Source organism: Syngnathus floridae, chromosome 2 (genome assembly GCF_059516105.1).
Source record: "Syngnathus floridae isolate MCC-2025c chromosome 2, RoL_Sflo_1.0, whole genome shotgun sequence".
Classification (NCBI taxonomy): Eukaryota; Metazoa; Chordata; class Actinopteri; order Syngnathiformes; family Syngnathidae; genus Syngnathus; species Syngnathus floridae.
Window position 1 is genome coordinate 5,373,715 of NC_142414.1, and position 24,982 is coordinate 5,398,696.

Sequence of the window (24,982 nt, forward strand, 5' to 3'; positions counted from 1 at the left end):
GCTGCAATACTTTGTGAAGAGGAAGTGAGAGTACATTTTGTAAAGGCTTGATTTAGTGCTAGTTATTACAAAATGGAGTAGTGCTCTTGGAAAGAAACAAACTCACAAATGATGATTTGACATTTATTCACTACCAAGCTAAGTGCTCCCATATCAAGATACATGACCTTGCTTTTACACTGTAATGTTATTAAGAGTTTACACGGTAGAGAGAAGCGGTTATCATCTACAAGTTGTGTGGGCCCTAATTAGCCCAGAAAAATAAAATAACCAAAACCAGGACATGAAACAAAAAGAACTGAATCAATGTGCAAGAGTACTCAACACACTGCAATGAGTGCTAACTGTTGCCCCCCCGGCTATCAATTCAACTTGACGGGGAAGGCAGGGGTCACCTTTGTGTGCTCGGAGGCAATTGTAGCGCAATCTTTTAGCCATCCCACAATCCAAAATTAGGCATCATTGTAGAATTAAGGGAAGTGGTGGTAGTCAAATGGAACAAATTTGTCATTTATTTATGGGGGTTAGTGGTTGGGGTACTTCTATGCGACGTGAAAAAAGGAAACAGTCATGTGACATGTAATGGAGTTCGAAGTAACGTCACTCAGGTTGCGACTGAGCCCTGAGGCTTTGCAAAGTATCAGGCCGGCCGGCATATGTACAGGTTTCCTGCCCGCATGCGACCGCCGTGTCTCAAAGCACTGAGCACAAGGTGGATCCCTCGTGCGCGTGAGTCAGCTCAATGGGGCTATGAACACAGAGGCACAGGTTGAATCAAACCACAGGCCTTGGGGAAAAAAAAAAAAAAAAAAAAAGATCAATTTGTCTTATGTATAAGACCTGAACCACCCTCGTCCCCCGCCCGCAAAATGACCTCAACCCCTCATAACAAATGCCTTCTCCCTCCAGTAACCCCCATCCTCCCTCAGGTGGTTCCAATGTGGAGCTCAGCGAATAGTGTATCTGACGTAGGGCACTTCCACGTCTTCGTCCGACACGTCGTTGCAGCACAACTCGAACACCAGTGCTTTGACGTGCTTGCCTAACTTCTTCTTCGACACCTTGGTCACAATCTCAGTCATCCTACGGGATACAGAAGAAAGGAACATTCTAGGACTTTACCGAGAAAAGGATAAGAGTCACTTATTCTTACTAGTGAATCGATGCTAGGCTACAGTCAATTAGCTAACCATGTTTACTGTTAGCACACATGCAGGGCAGTCACTTATGTACAGTAAATAAAAAAACCCACTATGCACTGAACCACAATATATACCCAACTCTTCTCTCCCTGATATGAGAGGTTGTACTCACGGCAGATCAAGTCTCTCTCTGAGTTTGGCAGCAGGCATGAAGAATGAGTAGAGCATGGACACTCCCTGAGAAAGCATGGTGATCTCCAACTTATGCTCATTCTTAAAAGTAAAACAAAAACAAAAAAAACCACCTTTATTTTAGTACAGCAGAGGATGTGGAAAAACCAAGAGGGCTTTAAGTAGCTGAAAGCATACTTTGAAGTAGTCCAGAAACTGCCGCAGTGTCATCTCCTCTCCACCGGGTTGCAAACCCGTCACCTCAAAACGATCCCATAACGTCCACTCAATTTCATAGTACTGTAAAGGAAAAAGGGAAAAATAGGGATAAGTGAGTCATCAGGTTGGCCCTCGCAGCCGTTAGTAAGTGGGCAAGTTCTCTCCTCAGCACACACTGAAACCATCAGCGTGAGAAGTTCAGTTGAACGCACTTGCAACCACACAGGTGAATTTCACATGTCTGATGCATCAGTATTAGCATGGCTGGATCATCATGGGAGCTAATCAACAGTTGGAGTTTTCAATGTGCATGTGAGAAGTAAAAACACGTGGCGAGATCCTACCTTATGTCTGGGAGCGGCAATAGGGTCGGAGAAGCCAAAGAACGGCAGCGACAGATTCATGAACCCGTTCTTAAATGACTCCAACTTTTGATGCCCTTGGACGATCTTGATGAGCTCAAGACACACCAGTCCCACCACGGCAGCTGTGGTTGTGGCAATGGCGGGGATGATCTTGCCAGCTATAAGTTTGCTCTGGATGACGGGGAGGAATAAGGACAACAGTACATTCAGAGATCACTCATAACATTCGCAGGTCAAGAAATACAAAGATGTATGATGATTCCAAAGACGCAAGTACCCACATTGTGTCTGTCGGTTGGGGGGATGTCATAATTCTCAGCTCTCAGGTTGGAGGCTGCGACTATAAAATCCATGTGGAAGTTCGTGTCATCATCCTATGGATAAAGAGGTACAAACTATTATCTTGAAAGACCAACAGAAAGTCAACTGGAGAAAAAGGATGGCAGAACTCTACCTTTTCAAAGTCGATGGCGCAGAGTTTGAACTGAGAAGACTCGGGGGCAGGCAGCAAGACCTTCAGCTCCTCGAGTCTGGAGTCATCTGTTAAAGCAAAAGGACATTTTATTTTGAGAAAAAGTTAAAAAAATAAAAAAATAAAATCAATATTTGGGCTTCTTATTTTGAATCTCGCCTGCTTACCAACTGATGAATTGCTATTCTGCAGCTCCTGATCCGAGACGTGGATTTTCACCCCCGAGCGTGGCGTGAACGTAGGCACCTTGACCTCTTGCGAGAGCTTGACCACAGTTGCACGATCTCTGCAGCTTTCTATGCCGTACGTCTGGGCAAACAAGTTGGCTGCGGCCATCACGTAGTCTATGTGCAGATCCTACGAGACAAACAAAACAAACCTCCAGATATTATGAACAGGACATGTTGCTTGAGCACAATGCAAGCTGAGGGGCTGAATAATGCATACTCACGTTGCTAGTGCTGAATTCTAGGGGATGAGGACACCTCTTTGGACCGGACCAGAAGGGGGCGCCTGAGCTAGTTAGCTGAAAGCCAGAAATGCAAATCACGTGGATGTGAAGGGGCAAATTCTCTTTAGACATTTTATGTGACCCCACTGGTCAGACAGTATTTTGATTAATTTTGAGTTTGTAGAATATAAATTCAACACAAAGTGAAAGGGGGAAAAAATGTTACCCTGAGATACAGTTAAATGGAATACCTGATCTGGGGGAAAGTTGTGCAATAGCTGGCGGATGTTGTTGCTGTATTGACACTGCCAGTGGTTGCGTGCCCAGGCTACGCAGTCGGCAAAATTGCGGGGGCAGTCTGTCACCATACTCTTGTAAACGGCCTCCAGCAACTCGACAGACTGACCTCCGGGAAGCTTCAGGGTGCGCTCCATGAACTTGGGATCACTACAAGACAACCCAGTTTTATTTTAAATCATGCTAATATTAGTATTAGCAAAATCATACCCAAGTCTTATTTATGGATGTAATTTGATCTTCACTGTTGAAATGAACTATGTGCTGATTGCTGCATTGACAAGTTGTCAGGTAAAGTTGCATCTCATTGATTAGAACACAATTGCAATCGCATCTAAAATATGCGAGATGAGGATTTTTCAATTGAGTATGTCCATTGCTGTGGAAAGTGTTTGTAATTTTAAAGGTCTCCTTACTCAGTTAATATACAAGCAAGCACTTTTGTATATTCAGTTAATATACAAGCAAGCACTTTTGTAGAAGCTTGAAACAGAAAAGTCAGCTCGCAGAGGTAGACTAGGAGGAAAAATAATGTAACAAGAGTGATGTCTGGGAAAGTCGACTTACGAGAGATACTGCATGGCGTTCTCTGGTGGCTGCTTGAAAAGCCCCTCAAACTCATCACGGGCCCACTGCAAGGAACAAGTGGAGCACACACATCAATACTCCCCAAACCTTATTTACTCTCAAGTGCAGCTATTGCACAAGTTTACTCACTTGCAGTGTGTGCTCAATGGCATTTGGGAAATTCTTGAGGGTACAGATGGGAATGGACTTCTCGGGTGGATCCTGGCTTGAGCTATAAGACTCCGTAAGGAAGGGGATAACGACCTGGACATTTCCTTTGGTCCCCAGAGTACCGGACTCCAGTAAAGGTTTACGGTAGTACACGCACCTCCGATCCATATACAAGCCTGCGCAATAAAAAACAAAACAAAAAAACCTCAAATGAAACAGTGCGCGGCAGAGCAGAAGCCTGACAGACAAGCACGTTGACGTACGAGCATCGACGTTGTCCAGTGCGTTGGCTACGCCGTCAAGGCTCTCAAAGAAGTCATCGTCGTAGACTCTCTCTGTGTCGGGCCCCACCCTGTTCTGGTGACCCGTGATCTTGATGGACGGGTTCATCTGTTTAACTGCCGCCGCAGCCGTGTCGCTTTTCATTTTCTGTTGACCGCACAAAGATGTGAGAAACTCAATTGCTTGCAGTCTTGACAGCATACAAAGAAGGTGACACCGACCGTGACATCTGATTGTCTGAAGAGGAACTGCCTGTTGAGGTTGGACTTCTCAATGGTGTCCATATCTGTCACAATGACTTCGCCCTCGCCACCAGCCAGGCCAATCATGGCAAAGTTTTTTAAGAGCTCACATCCAATAGCACCAGCTCCAACCTGGAAGTTGGGTAAGAAAGAATTTGTCAGACCAAACAGCACAACAACATCAAGTCAAGAAGCCAAAGCATTTAGGACAATAGTAATGTCACTTGACTGAGAATTTCAGAATCTATGTAAAAGTATCTACTGCAAATCAATTGAACATTGTTAAAATTATATGTGAAGTGAGAAGTGCACATATTTTTATAGCTGAATTGGCAATCACTAAAGTTGCCATTTCAATCTGCTTTTGACACAGACGGCCATTAAAGCCAGTGGGCGGAGTCACAAACTCACCAGGAAGTAGCGCTGCTTGGCAAGCAAATCCTGCAGCTTGGTGCCAAATACTGCAATCTGCCCATCGTAGCGACTATTCCTCTAGGGAAACAAATCATTTTTATAAAACACGTTAGTGAGTGTTACACTACGGTCCTGGTTCATATTTGTGAGGGATATAAGAAACACCTACAGGAGCACATTCTTCCTCTGTCAGTACTACTCCTTCCTCTTCCGCCAAGCACTCCAATGCATCAAAGTACAACCACTGCATAACAGGCATAAATTTTCCCGTGCATGCCTGAAACATAAAGCACATAGAAATCGATGAGAAAAACGCAACTTACTTGCACTTCCTGTATAGTTCAAAAGCAAGCTAAGTGACCTTCATAACTTCCTGTGCAGCCAGACCGCCAATGAAGGCGTTGACAGGAGCCAGGTCGCCGGCAGAGACGTAGCTCAATTTTTTGATGAGCGCCTCATCGAGCTGCTCCACTTTAGCCGATCCACACTGAGCGTTCAGCTCCTTGGCCAACGTCAACATCTCTTCAGCATCAGCCTGAAAGGAAAAGCCGCAAAGTTAGTCGCGTACCATGTAGGTTGTATGGCTGCAACTGAAAAATTGCCCTAGTGACAAGATTACCTGGTTCCATGGTGCGGACAGGCGGTTGTTTTTCTTGTGGAAGGCGTGGATGGCCTGAAAGCCCACGTGCAACTGGCCAGGACGCTCAAACTTGCCAAAGTCTGTCATTATGAACGTTGGCTCAGCCATGGAGGGGGAAAAGGATTTCTACAACCACCAAGATCAATACAGGATTTTTATTTTACTCAGAAACTCACAGTTGGCCACTATTCATTTCCTAGGTGAACCCCGCCCCCGAGGCAAATCATTTTTAAACGTCAAACTTCATTTTTGTACATTTATGACCAACTCAACTTACAAAAGTGAATTTCTTGGGGATCTTGACCTGGCTCACAATTCCTCCCCGAACATAATCTGTAAATCCTGCTGTGTCACAAATGCTGAAGGTGTAGGGACCTGGAAAGAGATAGACCATGTCAATCAAGTCATGTTTGTCTTAAGACCAACATGCAACATTGGTCGTAGGAACACGATTAGCACCTACCCAGAACTTTGATCTCGACTGGCTGGCAGCCATTTAACTCAGTCATTCCCTGAACCTCTGAGAAGGTTACAAAGTCTCCGCTTTCAAAACCATGCCGGGCCTCATCCAAGCAAGTCACAACACCGGGATTGTCCTGGAGGGAATGTCGTTTTTGGTCAACATATAAGTACCACCATAGGTAATCCGAAAACAAAATAGCATTTGGTAATCAAAGCAGTAAAAAAGAACAAACCTTTGTGATCATGGAAATCATGGCGCTCAGTGGCTGTTCTCCATTGGTGTCATACACAATCATCTCCTCACCAAAGTCACAAAATAGCTGGCTGCAAAAGGATCGCTGTGTCAGATAGCTTCAGACACAACATTAAAGTTAAACAAGGATGTTTGTGATTTTACCCAAACAGGCCTCGAGTGTCCGCAACAATGATCTTGATGCCTTTGCTGTGGCAGAACTCTCCCACTTTCTGCTGCTCATCAAGCGTGGAGCAGGTCAGTACTACAACCTGGGTTGTTTAAAAAAAAAAAAAAAAAAAAAAAAAACATTTTTATTTTTCTGTACGATAACCCTCCATTTTGCACTTTTCTTTTAAAAACGGCTTTTACCTGAAACTTGGTCAGAAAGTCTTCTGTGAGCGCACCCGTATATGCAGCAACGGGGACATAGTTATTGAGTTCAGCCAGACGGGGCTGACTGACTTCTGCTCTGTTCTTCCCCAGATCGGCCTCTCGAATATAGAACTACATGCAAGCATTAAAAAAAAAAAAAAAAAATCAGAAATGACATATCGCAGTCTCTTCTTGTTGGAACACTGAATAATGGCAATATAAATTCAACCAGAATTCTCAAGCCTCAACTTGAAGTGTGGTAATTTAATCAGTTTGATTTCAAAAATAAGAAAACGCTCCATGCGCATCAGCTCACCTGAGAAGAAAGGTCTCTCCATTCTGCGACACCTTGGTCGTGCACGGTGACACTTCGAACTCCCCCAAGAATGACGTTCTTGGCAATCTCCACGCCAAGCCCTCGCATACCGGAGATGAGGACATTGGAGTTTTGCATGCGCTTCATCGCAGCATGGCCCAACACGTAACTGAAGAAGGGATAGGTTGGACAAATGTCACATCAAGTGCAGAGAATAATGAAACTGAGGTCTTAAGTACTTACAGTTGTCTGGAGTACAGGCCTTCGTCAATCTCAGCATCATTGCCATTCTTAGCCATGCCCTGCCCAGACAGTTACACATCAGTTAGTGAACACATTGAAATTATTTTTGCCTTGCTATCACCGGTAGGGGAGTGTGCTTACGTTGGCAGGGGTGTGGGACTGATCAGTTCTGACGGAGTTTGAGGATGAGCAGTGGGATCCCGTCTTCGTCTCTGTTCCTGACAAGCGACGTTTCTTGGACAGCGGCGAGTTGGACATCTACGGAACACCGAAAATTGAATTGAGTCAATGCGGAACAAACCGCATGGAATAACTTGGCAACTAAGTCACAGATGATGGAGTGAATCAAAATCGCATGGAATCCTGTTCATTCTGGAGACAAGAAGAGAGCAGCTGCCTTCAAGCCAACTGCAAATCTGTAGACAACACAGCCAACCTGGAAGAGCTATGAATAGCAGCAGCATTCATTGTGTGCCGCTTTCATGCAGGCACAGGTCTCCCTTGTTTATGGTGCTCTAGTGTGTACCGCCCAAAAAAACCGCTGAATCATCCAAACTTGCCGTTGGCACTTGACAATGACTCGCAGGTGTAGCCATAAGAACGAACCTTCTAACCTTAAACAAATCGAATAGACGCGTCTCTACGGACTAGTGCAGTTTGACGAGGGGAAAAAACGCCCCAGTACGTGAGGTGACAAACAGGCCGCAGCGTGTCGGAATCATCCACCGCCATGTATCAACCGCCATCAGTGTCCGTTTACCTTGTACAGCAGTTTCTGAAACCCTCGAACGATCCGGAAAAGCAGCTGCCAATTGGCGTACAGGACAAAATTGACCGTTCGGTTGAGCATAACAGTGGATGTCGGCTAAAAACGAAAGTGTTCCCGGAAGGTCTACGACTGCACGCTCCCTGACGCTGGCTCATTTGCGCGACGCGATCAAAGCTAGCGAAGAAGCTTTATTACAACGCCGCAGAAAGCGCGTCAGGACTTCGTGGACGCCGGCGAGAGGCGACCGGCTACGCACCACTAATCAGTTAAGTCTTTTGGCGAGCTAACGCGGGGGCAACATGAATAAGTTAAGCGGCAAAGCCCTACGCCATTAGCGCGACAGCCTGGGCCTAAAGGCCTCGATCGGTCAGCTTGGCAGGCATCACAACGAGTAAATGACCAGGAAGCGCGGATCTTTGCCGAAGCTTCCGATCACAAATTGACGAGCCGATTTGGATGATTGTTAAAAGGTAGACGATACAATACGGAGTCAAACATGCGCGACCACACACCGCCCGTTTACGCTAACTCGTCTCTTAGCCGCTTCCACTTGCGCCCCATTGATTTCTTCTTTCTTACCAATAATCCTTCCCGGGGCCTTTCAAATGCGAACCCGCTGCCCTCCCGTTGCGTTCAGATGTCAGCGGTCGGTAATATGGCGACGGACGGAAAGAAGAGGGAAAAGGATAGGTTAAAAAAAAAAAAAAAAAAAAGCTAGTCCTGATCTCGCTATACTGTCGAGTCACTATGTGCTTGCAATGCGAGAGCTCGCCTATGCAATTGCTGCTTGCTCACTGGCCGGCTTTACGACTGCAGACGGGAACAAAACCAAAATGGCAGATGGGAGAAATGGGCGGTAGAGGCGTGACGCGTTGCCCGAAATATTCCACAGGAAAGGTTGGCTTGGGCCACGCTGCTCACGCACGCCGATGCGCCATTGGCTGCGCGCACTCACTCGCCCCGCCCCCTCATGACACGGGCGCATGGAAATTTGCACTTACTGTACAGTGCAATCAGCTGCAGCATCTGCTGGTCAAGCAAGGTACCCCTGAATGGTTTATATTTAGAAACGAGCAAAATAAAAGGAGACCAAGCCATTTAAAAACATCAGCAGATCACCTCACCGTGGACACTTATAAAACGCACAAGACTCATTTCCTTCACTGTGTTGCTAGACAGTCTGCATATTTAATCTGAGGACAAAAACTTGCAACGAGTTCAACCAAACAGGGCAAAACGTGTGTGATTGTGTATCCACACACGAGTCTTATCGATGCTGAGCCTGCTGACTCATCGGCCAAATAGAGGTTCAGGGTAAGACGCGTTCATAGCTAAAGAAGAGTATTGGGGGAGGGGGTGCCTGCCTGCTGAATGACAAAGGCTCACGAACGTGTGGGCCGCACATTCTCGGGTACACATGTCGACATGGGTCTCTCGTCTTTTCACCACAACATACTGACAATTTCAGTGCATGGCGTCGCCGTGCAAAACAAACAAACAAACAAACAAACAAACAATAAAATGTCACATCTCCCAGACTGCATAACTTGGCAAGCACCAGAAGATGCTCGGCATTCTAGAATCTATAGTCGGCAATGCCGATCGCGATTCGATTAACGTAATGTGCTAATCCAACGTTTACCTCGCAATCCAAACCATTTCCATTAAATAGTTCCAGCAGATTCTGGCCAATGTATCTTGATGCAAATGTCAATGAGCATATGCTTAACTTTTAGCACATCTTAATGTCTCCAGCAAAGTGTTTGTCAAGCTACATTGAAGATACCAAAGAATAAATAACTCCTGGGAACATCCAGATGCTAGTTGAACACATTTGATCGTGATGATGCTGGAACGGAGAACTGAACGAGAGCAGCGTTCAACCAATAAACCGACTGCGTAGTTGTTAGCGTGTGTGCACCTAGCTAGCCTTGGAGCCATCGAGCCACCCAATGACTTTTCCTCATATCGTGCCGCTATCTTCGTTAGCTTGCTAGCAGTAGCCATGTAGCTCGGGCTAGCATTGAAGAGAATCTTAAACAAGTGTGCACAACTTACCACATCCGATATTACTCTGCCTGGTCTGTAGTATTGAAAAAAAAATCGGCCTGTAGAGAAGAAAACGTCCGAACAAACCGCGTGACAAATGAATGCCGCTGCTGATGGCGGTGAGGAAAGTGTGTCACGGTGGCGGGCTCTGCGTGAGTTTTTCCGCTGAACTGCTGGCTGCCCGGCGCTTGCTTGCTCAAGCGATCCCCCCCCTCCTCACTATTCCAGTAGAAAGCAAAGCAAAGCAGCAACATGTGCACGTTATAGACGCAACCATCTTACCATTTTAGAAGCTTCATTGAAATACTTTTGTATCACTTATTAAAAGATTGAAATTCGATAGTCATCAAAATTCAGTCAAAAGGATAATTTTGAATGTATCAAGTTGGATACTTGTCGATTATTGCATTGTATTTGCATTGTTTACCGCTATGTATATTTTTCTCACACCCGTGCCCTCAAAAGGATGGTCTAATCCAAAATGCGCGCAATGCTTTTGGGGATTTGTAGGCTCGTCGACGGCCTATGTGACGGTGTTGGTAGTTAAGTCACATTCAGTCATTATATATTTTGATATATTTATTCATCGCCTCCTAATACAAACACCAACAAATAAAATATATATAGATTATATTTCCTTTTATTTTATTGAAAGGCTTACAGACACAATATATTTTACACTGGGGCAGAATGGCGGATTCTTCTCGATCAGAGGAGAGCATAGAACATGGAGGTAACAGCCCCTTCACACAAAAAATAAAGCACGAATAAAATGTACAACGCTTTTACATTTGTGATGGTAAACTAAGTCGACTTCTGTCTTCTCAAAATATCTCCAAGATTGTTGAATAACTTAGGCAGGGTATTCAGAACAAATCTCCATTGCAGTGATAGGGTTTCATCAGTCCACTTGGCTGCAACCTTGACCTCCATCTCAAATGAATTGCTACATTAAAAAGGATGAAAGTGGGAATGGAAGTGCTTGATTAATGATGTTAAAAGATGTTTGGACATGAGGAAGTTTACAACACAGAGCATAACAAGAAAAGGGAAACCAGTTACAGTAAATGTATTTACAATTATCAGGACATCATTCAAATTGTAGTTTGTCATTTCTGTCATTCTACTTTTTTCCCCATGCTGTGCATTTTCATCAAACGACTCAAAGGACCTGTTTCCAGAATGTGCAGTGAGCATATAATGCACTTTTTTTTTTTTAGATCATGCTCCTTACAGCTTCCATACAATATTTTGCTTTTGTCATTCCCTTTTACTGAACTATAAGATCTTGGTGCTAAACATATTTCAAGAGGTTATCTCCTTGTGGCCATAGAATAACATCTTTCAAAAGACAAGATGGATGTACTGTCTCTATGTGACAGTTATGATATATCAAGATCTACAAGCAAGAATAAGTTCCATCCACCTATCCATCTTCAGGACTGGTCACCCGCCAATTCAGACTCAAATGGCATCTGTGACCTGTTTTGTATTGATCATTCTCACCTACTTTATAACCCTCTGCCCATCCCAGCTCTGGAGGAATGCCCAGAACATTCAGTCCCACTCTGTCCAGACTCTTGGTCCTCTGCAGCCTGGACTGAGGCTTGAGACGGTGGTGAGGGTGGAGGATAGGAAGGAGGAGGGATAGTAAGGCGAGGGAGGGATGGCAGCGCAGGCCTGGGAGAGGTTGGAAGAGGCGGCGGTGTGGCCAAGGTTTCCAAAGAGGAGTGTTGTGCGGTGCGTGCCCTGGAGGTGGCAGGCGAGACGTGTGTGCTCCGAATGCATCGTGTTTCAGGGGGGCAGTCGCTAATTTGCTCCAGCAACGAAGGCATGTCTCCTTCAATCTTCTCCAGCACTGCCACCATTTGTTTCTCTATCTGCTCAATCACACTGTCCATTTGCCAGTCGCTCTTGGCACCGCTGCCCACTCCTCCGTGATGTAAGCCGGTCCCGTACATCCCCACGCTTCTTCCACTCGGATACAAGGTGCAATATGGACTCCCATAGGGCCCTGCCATCCCCATGCTGCCAATGTCTCTAGTGTAGGGTGTGGCGTGCCGGCCCAAGCTAGCAGAGCTGCCAATTGCGTAGCAGCCCTGACCTGCAGTAGGGCTTTCTCTGGCGATATTATACTCTGCACTATATCGGTCTGTTTTCTTGGCATCCCTCTCCCTCCTCAACACGGGACTTGCTTCAGCCCTTAACCGAACACCCGGACCTACATCTGCCCCAGCTCCCGCCGCAATCTCCGGCGTGGCTGCCGCACCCACCGAACTCTCCGCCATGGCCTCTGGCAGTTGTGTCTGACACCAGCTGCTGTCATTTCCATCCTTGTGTGTCATATTAGCGGAGGCTGGGGGGGCATGAAGTGTCGCGGTCATCTTACGATTGTTGCTGGGATCAGGTGAGGCGCATGTTAGTTTCCTGTCAGGATGAGGGCCTAAATTGCTCTCTGGTAGCTTACTGTGTTCTGTGGTGGTAGTGGGCGCTATTTTACATTTTTTGTTTTCATCCAAATTACCGGCAGTTTGCTTGGTTTGACCGTCTGGCACTTCCTTTGTGCCAAGGGTATCGCAAGATGGAGACGCTCCAACTTCAATATGCACCTTTATCGCCTGCTGTTTTTCAACTTCCTGGTACATGTCAGGTGACCTGTTTTCAACCATGACCTCTAATGGCACGCCACTTGTGGTCACTCCGCGCTGTGTGACCCTGCCACCTTCTTTGTCGCTTGTTAACTCGGTCACCTCTTTAACTTCCCCTGCATCTTCCCCACGCTGCACCTCAGGTGAACTGTCAATAACTGACTCGGAGTTCTTCAGTCGCTGCATAAATGTGGTGACACGGATCGCTTTCTGCAAGACAGGGAATAAAAAGGATAGAATTATAATTTTTTTTATTTAAAGTTATTTACATACAGTATGAACCCATGTCTGTCCCTACAATACATTTAAACTTTGATGCTGTACTTATTGGTATTATATTGTAAAAAAAAAAAAAAAAAAAAAAAAAAAAAAAAAAGCTTCTATGTTATGCATGTGACAAAGCTCATCGAGGCACAATAAAACTAAGTGCTCTGTGTTTCGCTTCAAGTGAACTATTTACTTCCAGGCGTAATTCACACAATTCGCCCCGGTATGAATCAGCCTCAAGACTCCATCTTCCCATATTCCTTATTGCTTACTTGATACATTTGATAAATCTATCCGGTCCCCTGACAGTAAACACTGAAGGAATTTGGGAAAATTTGAGATCTTAAAAGATGTTTCCAAACCAGGGAACACTTTATCTGGAAGTCAAAAGATAATTGATGTTTGTATGACAAAGCAGCTTCTAGTTTATTAGCGCAAACGTAACATTGAGGTGCATTGTGGATTTTGATACGAGGAATGACAGGGGGGCCTTGTACATTGAATCATTACATTTAAATGGTACACAGTGGTTGACAGCCACCGCATCCTTTCCTTTTGAACCTCTCCTTATCCACACTAACAAAACTCTGTAAACATGCCAACATCCCTGGGACTGATCATTATCTTAGTATATGGACAACTAAACTGAGTGCAGATGAGGAGCAGGAAAGGAGCAGAGCCAGCCACTTGGAACATTTGACTGTGAAAAAGGAAAAGTGGGACAGTGGATCTCCTCTGGGACAGGCAGAGTGAAAGTGCATGGACAGAGCTCATGAGGAGACCTTCACCAGTCACGGTATGATCAACCCATCTCATGGCTGACAGCCTTTTTTTTCTCCCATGTCGGGTTCTTTTGGACTATTTATTCATAAAATCAATTCAAATACAGTTCCAGCCACATAGAGATGCTTTTTCACAGAATCATGCCAGACTGTGAATGTGCAGTTCCACCCACGCTCTGTCCTTCCATTCTCTATCATAATGATCTACAATACCTTCAACTCCTGGTAATTATAGGGGGAAAGAAAGAAGAAGTTTATGGCTGTTACTTGAGCTTCTAGGTCAGCAATACCACCTTCATATTTACCTGCTCTCTCCTTGATAGCAACATTGACATGGTCACATTATGATATACTATCCGTGAATTATGATGTCCCACTTTCAGGAATTAAAATTGGTATATTTGAGTGAAACGTATTCCAGGTTCAAGAAAATGCGTGTTTTGAGCAATATCCAATTAAATAAATAAATAAATAAATAAATAAATAAATAAATAAATAAATAATATATATGTATATATATATATATATATATATATATATATATATATATATATATATATATATATATATATACATATATATCTCACAACTGCAAGATATAAGGTTAGTATCGAATAGCCAGCGTGTACTCAAATGCACTTTTATAGCTAATCTGTCTGAAAATAAGTGGTATCAGTGCATTCCGTTTATTTTCAATTGTCACTATGACTAACTTAAATAATAGGCTACTACTTTTGCAAATGATAGCACCAATCTTCCTTTTATACTCATTTCTGCATCTGTACAGTATCATATTTTTTCCTTTTGGTAAGGAGGTGGCGAGTGAGCTTGACTTCCTACCCGCCATTTGGCCTTTGCAAAGTTCTTCTCAAACTGGGCACAGACGCCATCCTTTAGGTTCTTCTCTGACGCACCATTACCTGCAATCCTGACAAAAGCGTCACTTCAAACGTGAGTCCATATTGTGTCTAAATAACACACTTTTGTGAACACTAATACCATTCATGCCAAAGTGCGTCTTGTGCCGTGATTCTCAGCATCTGGTCCACTTCCATGAGTCGACAGACGAGCTCCTTAGCTGAAGAAGTCAATGCAACCAAGATCAACATATAGCAACGCATCTGATGCTCTTTTAAATAATTGAGCGAGCCATCTCCATCCAATCTCTATGAAGATATTTGTTGCCACAGTGTGGCGAAAGCATGTACCTGCAGGAGAGATGTCATCCCAGTATGGAGAATCAAACTCAAAATCACCAGCAACAATTCGACAGAAAATGATGCGATTATGTAGATCAGTGTTTTCCTCTTCAGTCTCATCATAAAAAGGAGGGTTACCCGATAACCTGAGGGGGAAAAATATTTGTCGCCTGATACAGATAAGGCCAAGTTGTAATTGATTGTTTTGTACATATAATGAAGACTTACAATATGAACATAATGACACCCACAGCCCAGCAGTCCACAGGTCGGCCATATCGATGACGAGCCACTACTTCAGGTGCTGAGGCATGGCACAGAGATGTTTGATCGAAATTATCGTAATAGGTGCACATCCGTATATAGCATCACATCTTGGTCAGAATTCTACCCAGCATATGGGTTCACTGTTCATATTAATATACTTATAAATTAAAAATAAATTATACTATTATATTATAAGTTTTAATGGTAGGGATGCTCTTCAGTCTTCTTTTTCATATAGGTCAAACACATCCTAATATTTGGGGAAATAGGAGTGTGAAGATGTGTGTAAAGTGTAAAAAAAAATGGTACTGTTAAAAATGCGAAAGAAATAACAAAAGATAGGTATATGTACGTGAGGACAAATCCCAATTATTATTTGGATTCAGTGATAAAATCTTACCCAAGTATTCTGGTGTGCCACAAGGTTCCGTAATGGGCCCATTCTCAAATCTAGACAGATAGAAATCTCGCAGAACGACTTTGTTGTGGTTGTTTTCAGTGTAGTACATGAGGTTTTCCAGCTATGCAAAGTAGAGGGGGACAAATCATTTCACACATCGGAAAATCTGAGAGTTTCTGAACCCTGAACTATGCACTACAACTGATTGATGTTTTAGAGGTCAGGTCATTTTCTCCGTCTATTTGAATGTCAAATACTTTGGTCTTTTTTGAAGGTCATCCTGTCGCTTTGTGCAGATGTAAATTGCACAAAAGTACTAATTGCTCACTGTGAACTGCTGCGACAATATGCACTGACAATCACTTTTACACATTCTATTGGAGGCGGCGACTAAAAAACTGTTTTAGTTTTAGTTGTTGCACATTAATGAGTGGTAAAAACTTCGGTATAGATCTTCATCTATTTAATTGACTTGAATTAAATAAGTCAATCCTACATGTAGTGAATCCTAAAATAATTCCACCTTTTACCACCAGAGGTCGCTTGAGGCCAAATGGGCACTGAAAGGTAAATGTAAAGACCCAACGATTGACACACACACATCTGGGTGTGGTGAAATTTGTCTCTGCATTTAACCCAGCAGCGGTGTTGATCACAAAGGCCAAAGTGACAAATGACAGGACACAAAAGTACCTTCAGGTTCCTGTGGACAATGTTGAGAGAGTGCAAGTATGCCACAGCTTCCAGGACCTGTCTGATGACGTTGGAGGCATCTCTTTCTGTGTAGTTGCCTTGGTCTTGGATCCAGTCAAAAACATCTCCGCCCGTGGCCCTGTTGCGTAAACGCGCATGCACAAATATGAACTGAGAGCAAAGTTGCTGCTGTCAGCCACATGTTGCAATGCCATGAATTGCTTTTAACGCAGTAAAAAAACTCTGCGTTTGTTCTATCTTGTCTATTAGTGAGACAATCTGCTTCCACCGACCCCAAGGTACCACTGTGAGCAATTAAAACAACACTAGCATGTCTCATTATTTATCTTTGAAAATAATAGAAATGATAGATGAGGCACTTATGTCTTGCCCAAAGCAGGCCCTGGCCGAGTGCCTGCAAAAAAACGACGGCACGACTGCAATAACCCAATCTGTCCAGCTGAATTGCTTTTGCCACACATCTGCAACTATTGCGTGACAAGGAGTTGGAAACATGCTTGACTGACTGCCCTCGACGTATCGATCCACTTAACATAAAGCATCACTTCAGGGCCAATGAGTAGTGTAGAGTGGTGGAGAAAGCAAATATCTCATCAAGCCACACACCTCCCGGACTGCACGAGAGCCCACAGTAACAACGGCACCTGCTCTGGTCGGCCCCTTGAGCAGATGGATTTCCGACTCTCCTTTCCGATTGTCATTTACATGCATGGACATTCAAGAAAGATACTGTACTCTCCAAGAAAATAAGATACTCACAGTTCCTGGATAATGTAGTATTCTTTCCTGGTCTCAAATGTGTCTATTAGCTGAAGGATGTTTGGGTGGTTGACCCTACAAAAGCATAAAATGAGAAAAGCGTAAAATTAGAAGGATGTCAACATGTCCCTTGTATGAATGCTGTATTGGTGTCTGTAGTAGATTTGTCAGTGTCGACTGCAGTGTTTCCCAACATTTATTAAACCAAGCAGCATATTTTGTCAAACAAAAATCTCATTCAAAATATTAATACCGACAGAGATGATTTCGTTTTAATTTGATCACAAATTGTCAGTGAGGAATCTGGGGCTGTTTAGTTAAACACACACTGATTAATTCATTATACATCACTGCCATGCATAGTTAAACTAAGATAGAGTAATTTTTTTTGTCATACAATATAAACACCACAAAGATTTTTGGGGGGAATTTATTCTAATTTATTTCATCAAGTAGTTGCTCGAAATAAAAGCAACTGAATTCAGATGATTGTATTTTGTGTAGCCGCTACACAAGATAAAATCATCTGAATTCAGTTGCTTTTATTTTGTGCAACTACACTGTAGCCACTTGAAAAAATGGAGGTTATTCAACACACTATTTTCTTAGTGTACTTTAGTTCTGACTTTATGACTTGATTAGTGCATGATAAATATGAGTGAAAAAAAATCAACTGCTTTTGTCCACCTCTTGTGCTTCTATTGTTTTTCTATTATGCAAGAAACCACCACACCTGAGGAAAAACAACCAAATCAAAGATAGTAGGCTGGACTGTGGCCTTGCAAAAAACAACAGCCAAAAAAACAACAACTTTGAGCCAATAACATTTCGCCTTATAGCAGCAGTCCATTGTGAATACGGAACTATTCTGGTAACTGACTGACACATTGTGAGTGACACCTTCTGTCTCTTATTGTTTATTTTTTTTCTTGGTGCTATGGTTTCCTGTATATCAGGTGCAAGATCATATTTATATTGTGTACTACAGTTAGGCTACAACAACTACTGTTTTAACAAATTTGAATAAAACTTTTTTTTTTTCGAGGGGCGTATGTGGAGATTTCTAGCACTCATTTAAGTAAAATTGGACACCTGATGAGCTCTCATGACGCCTTAATAATATGCTTGAGCACAGTGGTTGGGAATCACGGATGTCGAGCACAATTTATAACTGGAGAAAATGATGGAATATGTCAAATTCTCTCTTTTTATTCCAACTACTACTCAATTATACTTCCTTCTGTCCACAGATTGACTGCGTACAATTTAAGAATCATGATCTCATTCTTGGCAGCCTTGCGGACTTTCCTGCCATCTTTCTTGAGGAATTTCTTGCACACAAACACTTTGTTTGTTTGTCTTTCCTTAGCCAGGCACAGCTCACAGAACTCTTTCCTATACGTCACAAGAACAAGATAGAAAGAGAAATAAGCCAGTTTATTAAAACCCAGTCTTATAATCTTACCGCATTTTATTTCAGTGATACAAAATGATAACAAAAATGTTTGAAGGTTTGAAATAAATTGAGAAGCAGTGATATGCAAAAATGAAGAATTGTTTTTTTTTGGTATAGTTAAGAAAGACAGCACAGGAAATTGCGTCCATATAATTATTTGTTGAATATGAGGCTCATGACATGTTAATTAAATATTCTAAAAAAAGGCAGAACAATTAGAATTCTCATATTCTCTTCACCCTGTGATGAAGTGCACTTAAGTTTGGGCTTGTATGTGTTATATAAACGACGTGCACAAATCTCTGAGGCCAGATGCCGACATTGCCATATGGCCATGAGTGTGTGTGTGTTGCTACAATGTGTTAAGAAAACGTTTTCAGTAGGGCAAATTGCAGCAGTGATTTTCACACCGCAAAATCATACGGTTGGTTGGCCGACTTTGAAAAGTTAACACAAGTAAATCTCCTAATTTTGCCACTTACGGGCTTCATTTTACCAACTTCAGTCCGTCTGAATAAATCATCGCCATCTCAAGCCCTCCTAAAATTGGACTTACTGACAACAATTCCTTTTTATGCATCCAGCCTATTACGAATGGCACTGTCAATGAATTAAACATTGCAGGAAAGGAAAGAGAATAAAAACACATTACACCAAGATTTACGGTACTTACGCTCGGAGGACTTGGCCAATCTCATATTTGTCTGTCACATCGGATATACTGTCATAGGTCTGCCCATCTCGCAGAGCAAGGCACCCAAATGGCATGACGGCATTCACCTAATACACAAAGCACACACAAATACAGGAAGCAGAGTACACACGTTATTCGGACGATAATATTGATAAAATGTTTAAGGACAACTCAGGAATGTATCTTTAATGCAAAAGTGCAACTCTAATTAAATGACGTCAATTTCGGAACCATATGCAAATGCTAAAGCTTCCGGTCGTATGCTACAGATACTCTGCGTGTCAAATAAGCTTCTCTTCTTCACTCTGTTGATTATTTGCGACATTTATCAAGTTCAAACGAAGCTTCATGTAGGTCAAATGAGCAACGCTAACTGCAGATGAGAGAAAGTTTAAATTCACACATTTATTCATGTGAGGAGATAATTTGACTTTTCACTTCTCCCTGGATACGCAGCGTATAGATAACCCACACGCATACACAAACACACTGCAATATGTCGTCCATTTTAAAATAAGTGTGCCTGAACTTCCAGGTAAAAAAAAAAAAAAAAAAAAAAAGTGATGAATCAGCAATCAATACGGTGCACCTTCTCCCACTCACGTCCGAGCCGCTCTGTGGAAGCTTAACGGCATCTCTTCAGCTGCTTCTTGTGCAGCATTCCAACGGTTACAGTTAAGCCCATAAGTATTGGGACGGTGACAGAATGCTCGGGGTTTGGCCAGATCAAATGTTGTCATCATTGGATGCTGCCCACTTTTTAATTGGATAAAAGTCATGGAAAAATTCAGTTCGGCAACTGATTTGCATACTAAAGGAGTTCTGAAATGAGTTCTGAAGCATCTGGTTGAATAGGAGCAGAAAATATTGCCCCGTACACTTTAGAAATCATCCAGCTGATTTTGTCAGCAATTATCAATAAAAACAATAGGAATGAACTCCTTTGGCACACCTGGCCGTGGACCAGCTGAGCTGTCCCATAACTTTTGGTCTCAGATACAGACTTCTGTAATTCTGGCATTGTTCATCTGATTTGAATGTAAAGCCCTCAAATTAAAGATGAAAGGCTGCAGTTTAGGCGCATCATGTTTCATCCATCCATCCATCCATCCATCCATCCATCCATCCATCCATCCATCCATCCATCCATCCATCCATCCATTCATTCATTCATTCATTCATTCATTCATTCATTCATTCATTCATTCATTTCAAATCCATTGTGTGGTCTCTAGAACCCAAAACATGTCAATGTTCCTATTTATGGCCTTTGCTAGTTATAGTACACTTACATTTATATACTTTCAACCGAGAGCATAATTCTTGCCACCTTATCCGTCTGAATTTCTAAAAATGAATCCAGAAAGCTGACCAAGTCGAAGCGATGAGATCACTTTCGAAAGAGCACTGATCAACTGAGGTTATTAAGTGAACTAATAAAGCTGCAGTGACTTCAAAATTGGGTTTCTGAAGATAAGGGAGACAAGAACAAATAACAAATGGAGAACGGTTAGAACAGAAAACAATGGAAATCCTCAGCGGTAATGACATTTGGAGAGTGCTAATTTAGAATTATGGAACAAATATCAATGTGATGATGTACCATCACTATTGCAGAGTCGGCGCTTCAGGATAGGCGGGATTTGTGAGAATTGTGTAATCTCGCTGCTGGCCCTAATCTCTAATCTGCATCTCTAATCCAGAGCACTGGGATACACGTATGTGTGTCGACATGTGCGTTCATAAATGTGTCGGTTTGAGCGAAGTGCAAAGGTCAACGCAAATATGTCACACACGCTTAAGAGTTTGACTTGATGATGAACATGCGCATGCGTGCCCATATGTGAGGAGGTAGAGGGGGAAATGAGCGGTGGATTTGACAAAAGGCCGAGCCCTGAGAGGAGATTATGTAAATGTAACATCATCCCCCATGACAGTTTCCAGGATGGTGAAAGTGAGGTTTGATGTGAATGGAGTTTGATCAACAAGCAAAAAGTGGCCCAAGTGAAATATGGCAACACTACTTGGGGGTCACATAGGATGACACACTTGCGAACAAGATGTATGACAAAAATACCATTTCAAATATTGACAAAATACAGTGGAGCTTCGGTTTTCGAACACAATCCGTACCAGAAGGCTGTTCGAGAAGTGAATCGTTCGAATTCTGAATCATATTTTCCCATTACAAATAATGGAAGAAAAATTAATCCGTTCCAAGCCCAAAAAAAAACCCGCCTTTTTTAAGCATTTTTTCATTTGCGCATTTTTGTCCAATCGCGCAACTTCAGCGCACCGCCGAACGCGCAACCGTAGTGCGTCGCCAACCGTGCAACTGCACCGCGCTGGCCGGCCGCATTATTCTGACAGAGCCGTCGCTGAAATTAAGTAAATATTTTTAAAGTCCTGATGTACTTTCCAAAATTTAAGTGGACATCAGTGCGCAGGGAGCTTAATTTGGTCCGAACGCGCAACCGCAGCGCGCCAGGGGCTCAGCGTCTTTGCGTTTTAGGATGGCTTTATTGCTCCCACTTGCTTCCTTTGGAGGCATGATTAGAGTTGATGCAATCCTCAGAGTAACGAGAACGTAATAACGAACGGAGTCAGTTGGCATGCGGGTCCTCTCGGCTCATCTTGCGAGGTTCGACAACCGAATTTCGTCCAACATCCGAAGCAAAAAAAATCTCGAATTTTTTGTTCGAATACCGATTTGTTCGAGAACCGGGACGTTCGAAAACCGAGGCTTCATTGTATATGCATATGTCTGTATTTTTTTTTTGTTGAAAATTGACAAATTAATGTTTATATACAAAATGTAACCCTCCCCTGGTGTCAGGATCCGGGGTGGCATGTTTGTTTTATCCACAGGGAGCAACTGTGAGCAGAGTGCAGACGGCCCAGGTGTGACTCATCAGGCTCGTTAAGGAGTGATCTTAAGGAGCATGCTGTCGCCTAGTCGTCGCCTGAGTGTCCCTTCGCTGTGATCTTCTCCACGGTTGTGTCTCTAGCTCCTCGCTCATAGTTCTCGCCTTGCTCTCCGACGCCAAGTTCTTCAGATCCTCTGGTTCACAGTAAGAGCTCCGCCACAGCCACGTTGAATTCTCTGACCAAATCTTGTGCATCCTGCTTGTAGATTACCTCCACCAATCACCGCCAAGATCCACCCCGTCCTGGCCGAACTCCTCACGCTCCGCCACTGCTGCTACGCTCCGTGCTCCTGGCTCCGATCATCCCGCTCTACCTCCACCGCAGCCCCTCCAATAAACACTCCTCACTCATTCTGGACGTCTGAGTTGGTTTTTCTGCATGTGGGTCAAATCAATCGCTAAAACGATGACACCTGTATATTTGTGCCCTGAATTCTCGAGTACAGTTGAAGAGCATTGGTGGAGAACAAGTCACTTTGCAGCCACAGATTACTGTCAAGAAATAGTACTGTTATCTTCATCTATCTAGTATGTGAGGCAGTGTCAGTGAAACCATTTTTTAGACTTTTAGCCATTTTTTATTCTTGGTCAAACTTCCAAATAGTTCTAAAATCTGTCTCACCTCTTGAATGTTTTTCAATTTTAATCTAAAACTATATCGTATTTTATTCATGGCTTATGGTTACCTCTTTTCTTTGGGTATACGGCTCTCCCGTGAGGTCACTGGACTTTTCTTTATTTGTCACAAGGAACAATGTAAAGATACTGTAGAAACACTTACATGCGTGCAGAATACTGAGTCAGAAGCAACCTTGAAGTCGAGGCAGAGTAGGAGGCAAAAAGGGAGGAAGGGTGATGAGAACAGAGTGGTGAGAAAGATGAAAGATGAGAAAAGAGGTGCGAAAGGATGGGGCTCTTCGACTTGGCTCAACATATAGAAAATATTGCAGCAGTGCAAAAACACAAAACTGCAGAGGCAGATTTGAGACTTGCCTCTTCACAGCTTCGCAAGTGTGAGCATGTGAACGTTTCCAACAGTGAAAGTGCGTGCCTTAATGTGTGCGTGTGTGTGTGTGCGTGTGTGGGCTGTCCCAAATAGTCCATACTGACAAGACAGCTGTTGAAAAATAAAACAATAAACAAATAATCAAACAAACAAACAAACAAACAAACAAACAAACAAATAAATAAATAAATAGATAAATAAGATAAGTGGTGCCACAAATAAATGTTGCAATATGTTTGAGCATTTCTGCCAAGCAAAGTTTTTTGGCGCAGGTCAAAATAGGTTGCTGGGAAATATTTGAAGCCAATTATATATGAAAAATATCAAAATGGCACCTGAAATTTTTGTTTGAATGCTTTGCACCCCTCTATGATATGAATAATAGGAAATGTTGTGTTTGCATATTTCTTTTAAGACATGTTTATTCTATATATAAGCTTTCTGGGAGTTGCTGGGAAATACAAAGAAACGAGTGTCATTGTTCCATAAAATGCCGCTGGCTTGTGAATTTCACGCGGCTCTGAAATGTTGAAGCCAAGCTAAAAAAAAGAACTAATGAAAAAGCACTGTAATTTTGCATATGGCAAGGGGACACCTCTGCACGTGCAACAAAAAGTCGGGTGTGAATGCATAGAGGTCGGAGACATTGCACTTTCATTTCAAATCGCTTGCGCTGTTGACGTCATGCTTGTTCACAAGTGCGGAGTTGAGGTTGCAGAGAAGCTCTAAAATGAATGGAACGGAACATCTTTTCATCAGCTTAGAGGGTGACAAGTCAAGGTTATTCTTAGAAAACTGAATTCAATGTGCTGGAACTCATGTTCAGTCCCGCAGAAGTGCAATCGGTTTTTGATGCTTATTCCCAAATAATGTGTTTGCTTTACATTTATTAATCCTAACCGTGGTTGTAAAATATGCATACTTATGCAGCGAGAGGGGGGCCACGAGGGCACTGCCCCCAGGTGCCAGACTAGATATTTCATTATTAGGGACAAACTGTTTCTAAAGATTAAATACAAATTATTTGTGGTAAAATTGAACTGAACTGTAGAGATGGATGGATGGATGGATGGATGGATGGATGGATGGATGGATGGATGGATGGATGGATGGATGGATGGATGGATGGATGGATAGACAGATAGATGGACAGACAGACAGGCAGGCAGGCAGGCAGGCAGGCAGGCAGGCAGGCAGGCAGGCAGGCAGGCAGGCAGGCAGGCAGGCAGGCAGGCAGGCAGGCAGGCAGGCAGGCAGGCAGGCAGGCAGGCAGGCAGGCAGGCAGGCAGGCAGAGATAGATAGATAGATAGATAGATAGATAGATAGATAGATAGATAGATAGATAGATAGATAGATAGATAGATAGATAGATAGATAGATAGATAGATGGATGGACGGACGGACGGACGGACGGACGGACCGACCGACGGACCGACCGATCGATCGATTGATGGACTATGATCTGTGGTTAATATCCACAATGGTACATTTTGAAAATGTTCAAATGATGCATTGCATAGCATTGCATAATGCATGGTGAATCATCTCAAGCTGGGTTACAATATGGCGCCAGCACATGTCACTGTCCAGGCTTTGTTTTCTACGCCTTTGGTCCACCACACTTTGAGAATAACTGTGTTAGACACAAGCTTGATGTGAATTTGCTTTAATGTTGGAACTAAAGTTTAGGAAAATAATATAACCACGGCAAAATTCCATTGCTAACTTTGAGCAAAGTTCATTTATTTGGACACACCACTCAAAAAATTAGGAAACCTACGTTGAGTAGTGTGTGTGTATGTGTCTTCATAAAATGTTTATTTATTTATTTTTTGAAATCAATGTCCGCCTGGTTAATGGAGCCCGAGGAGTGGAGGGTATGTGGTTAGTTACTTCTGCCTCTGTGAACAAGAACTTACAGGTCTTGCATGTCAGATCTCATGTGAGCACGGTGCACCTGATACACAAGCATGCGTGAACACA

The 24,982-nt window shown here is 43.1% G+C and overlaps 2 protein-coding genes, 1 long non-coding RNA gene and 1 other non-coding gene across 6 annotated transcripts in view; 1 reads left to right on the forward strand and 3 right to left on the reverse strand.

Moving 5' to 3' along the window:
- Positions 1–109: 109 nt before the first annotated feature.
- Positions 110–10,108, reverse strand: uba1 (ubiquitin-like modifier activating enzyme 1). Of its 3 annotated transcripts, none has more exons than XM_088398551.1 (26): positions 9,889–10,108; positions 7,203–7,319; positions 7,062–7,120; positions 6,819–6,987; positions 6,500–6,634; positions 6,293–6,399; positions 6,129–6,219; positions 5,897–6,029; positions 5,711–5,808; positions 5,413–5,559; positions 5,155–5,328; positions 4,963–5,070; positions 4,791–4,871; positions 4,359–4,511; positions 4,119–4,284; positions 3,835–4,031; positions 3,685–3,749; positions 3,072–3,267; positions 2,821–2,895; positions 2,537–2,726; positions 2,352–2,437; positions 2,179–2,271; positions 1,877–2,068; positions 1,512–1,613; positions 1,315–1,415; positions 110–1,083 (listed from the first exon to the last, which is right to left on the reverse strand). In XM_088398551.1, the coding sequence occupies exons 2-26, from the start codon at positions 7,317–7,319 to the stop codon at positions 948–950; spliced, it is 3,171 nt and encodes a 1,056-aa protein (XP_088254677.1). In that variant the 5' UTR covers positions 9,889–10,108; the 3' UTR covers positions 110–947. The 3 variants fall into 3 exon arrangements, with proteins under 3 accessions (XP_088254677.1, XP_088254686.1, XP_088254667.1); XM_088398560.1 differs by lacking the exon at positions 9,889–10,108 and adding an exon at positions 8,410–8,651; XM_088398541.1 differs by lacking the exon at positions 9,889–10,108 and adding an exon at positions 7,822–7,981.
- Positions 1,712–1,813, reverse strand: LOC148401332 (small nucleolar RNA U6-53/MBII-28). The gene has a single exon (XR_015857338.1). It is a non-coding gene; the product is annotated as a small nucleolar RNA U6-53/MBII-28 (small nucleolar RNA).
- Positions 7,911–14,509, forward strand: LOC148401333 (uncharacterized). The gene is made up of 3 exons (XR_015863059.1): positions 7,911–8,095; positions 13,450–13,590; positions 14,389–14,509. It is a non-coding gene; the product is annotated as an uncharacterized LOC148401333 (long non-coding RNA).
- Positions 10,504–24,982, reverse strand: part of LOC148401334 (uncharacterized) — a 31,816-nt gene continuing 17,337 nt past the window's right edge. Inside the window, exons 2-11 of the mRNA XM_088398565.1 lie at positions 19,045–19,151; positions 18,179–18,310; positions 16,916–16,990; positions 16,136–16,274; positions 15,443–15,563; positions 15,004–15,079; positions 14,785–14,921; positions 14,576–14,654; positions 14,417–14,504; positions 10,504–12,737 (exon numbers count right to left, since the gene is read on the reverse strand). Coding sequence (XP_088254691.1) covers positions 11,391–12,737; positions 14,417–14,504; positions 14,576–14,654; positions 14,785–14,921; positions 15,004–15,079; positions 15,443–15,563; positions 16,136–16,274; positions 16,916–16,990; positions 18,179–18,310; positions 19,045–19,139 — 2,289 coding nt within the window. The 5' untranslated portion in view covers positions 19,140–19,151 and the 3' untranslated portion in view covers positions 10,504–11,390. The remainder of the gene's footprint in view (positions 12,738–14,416; positions 14,505–14,575; positions 14,655–14,784; positions 14,922–15,003; positions 15,080–15,442; positions 15,564–16,135; positions 16,275–16,915; positions 16,991–18,178; positions 18,311–19,044; positions 19,152–24,982) is intronic.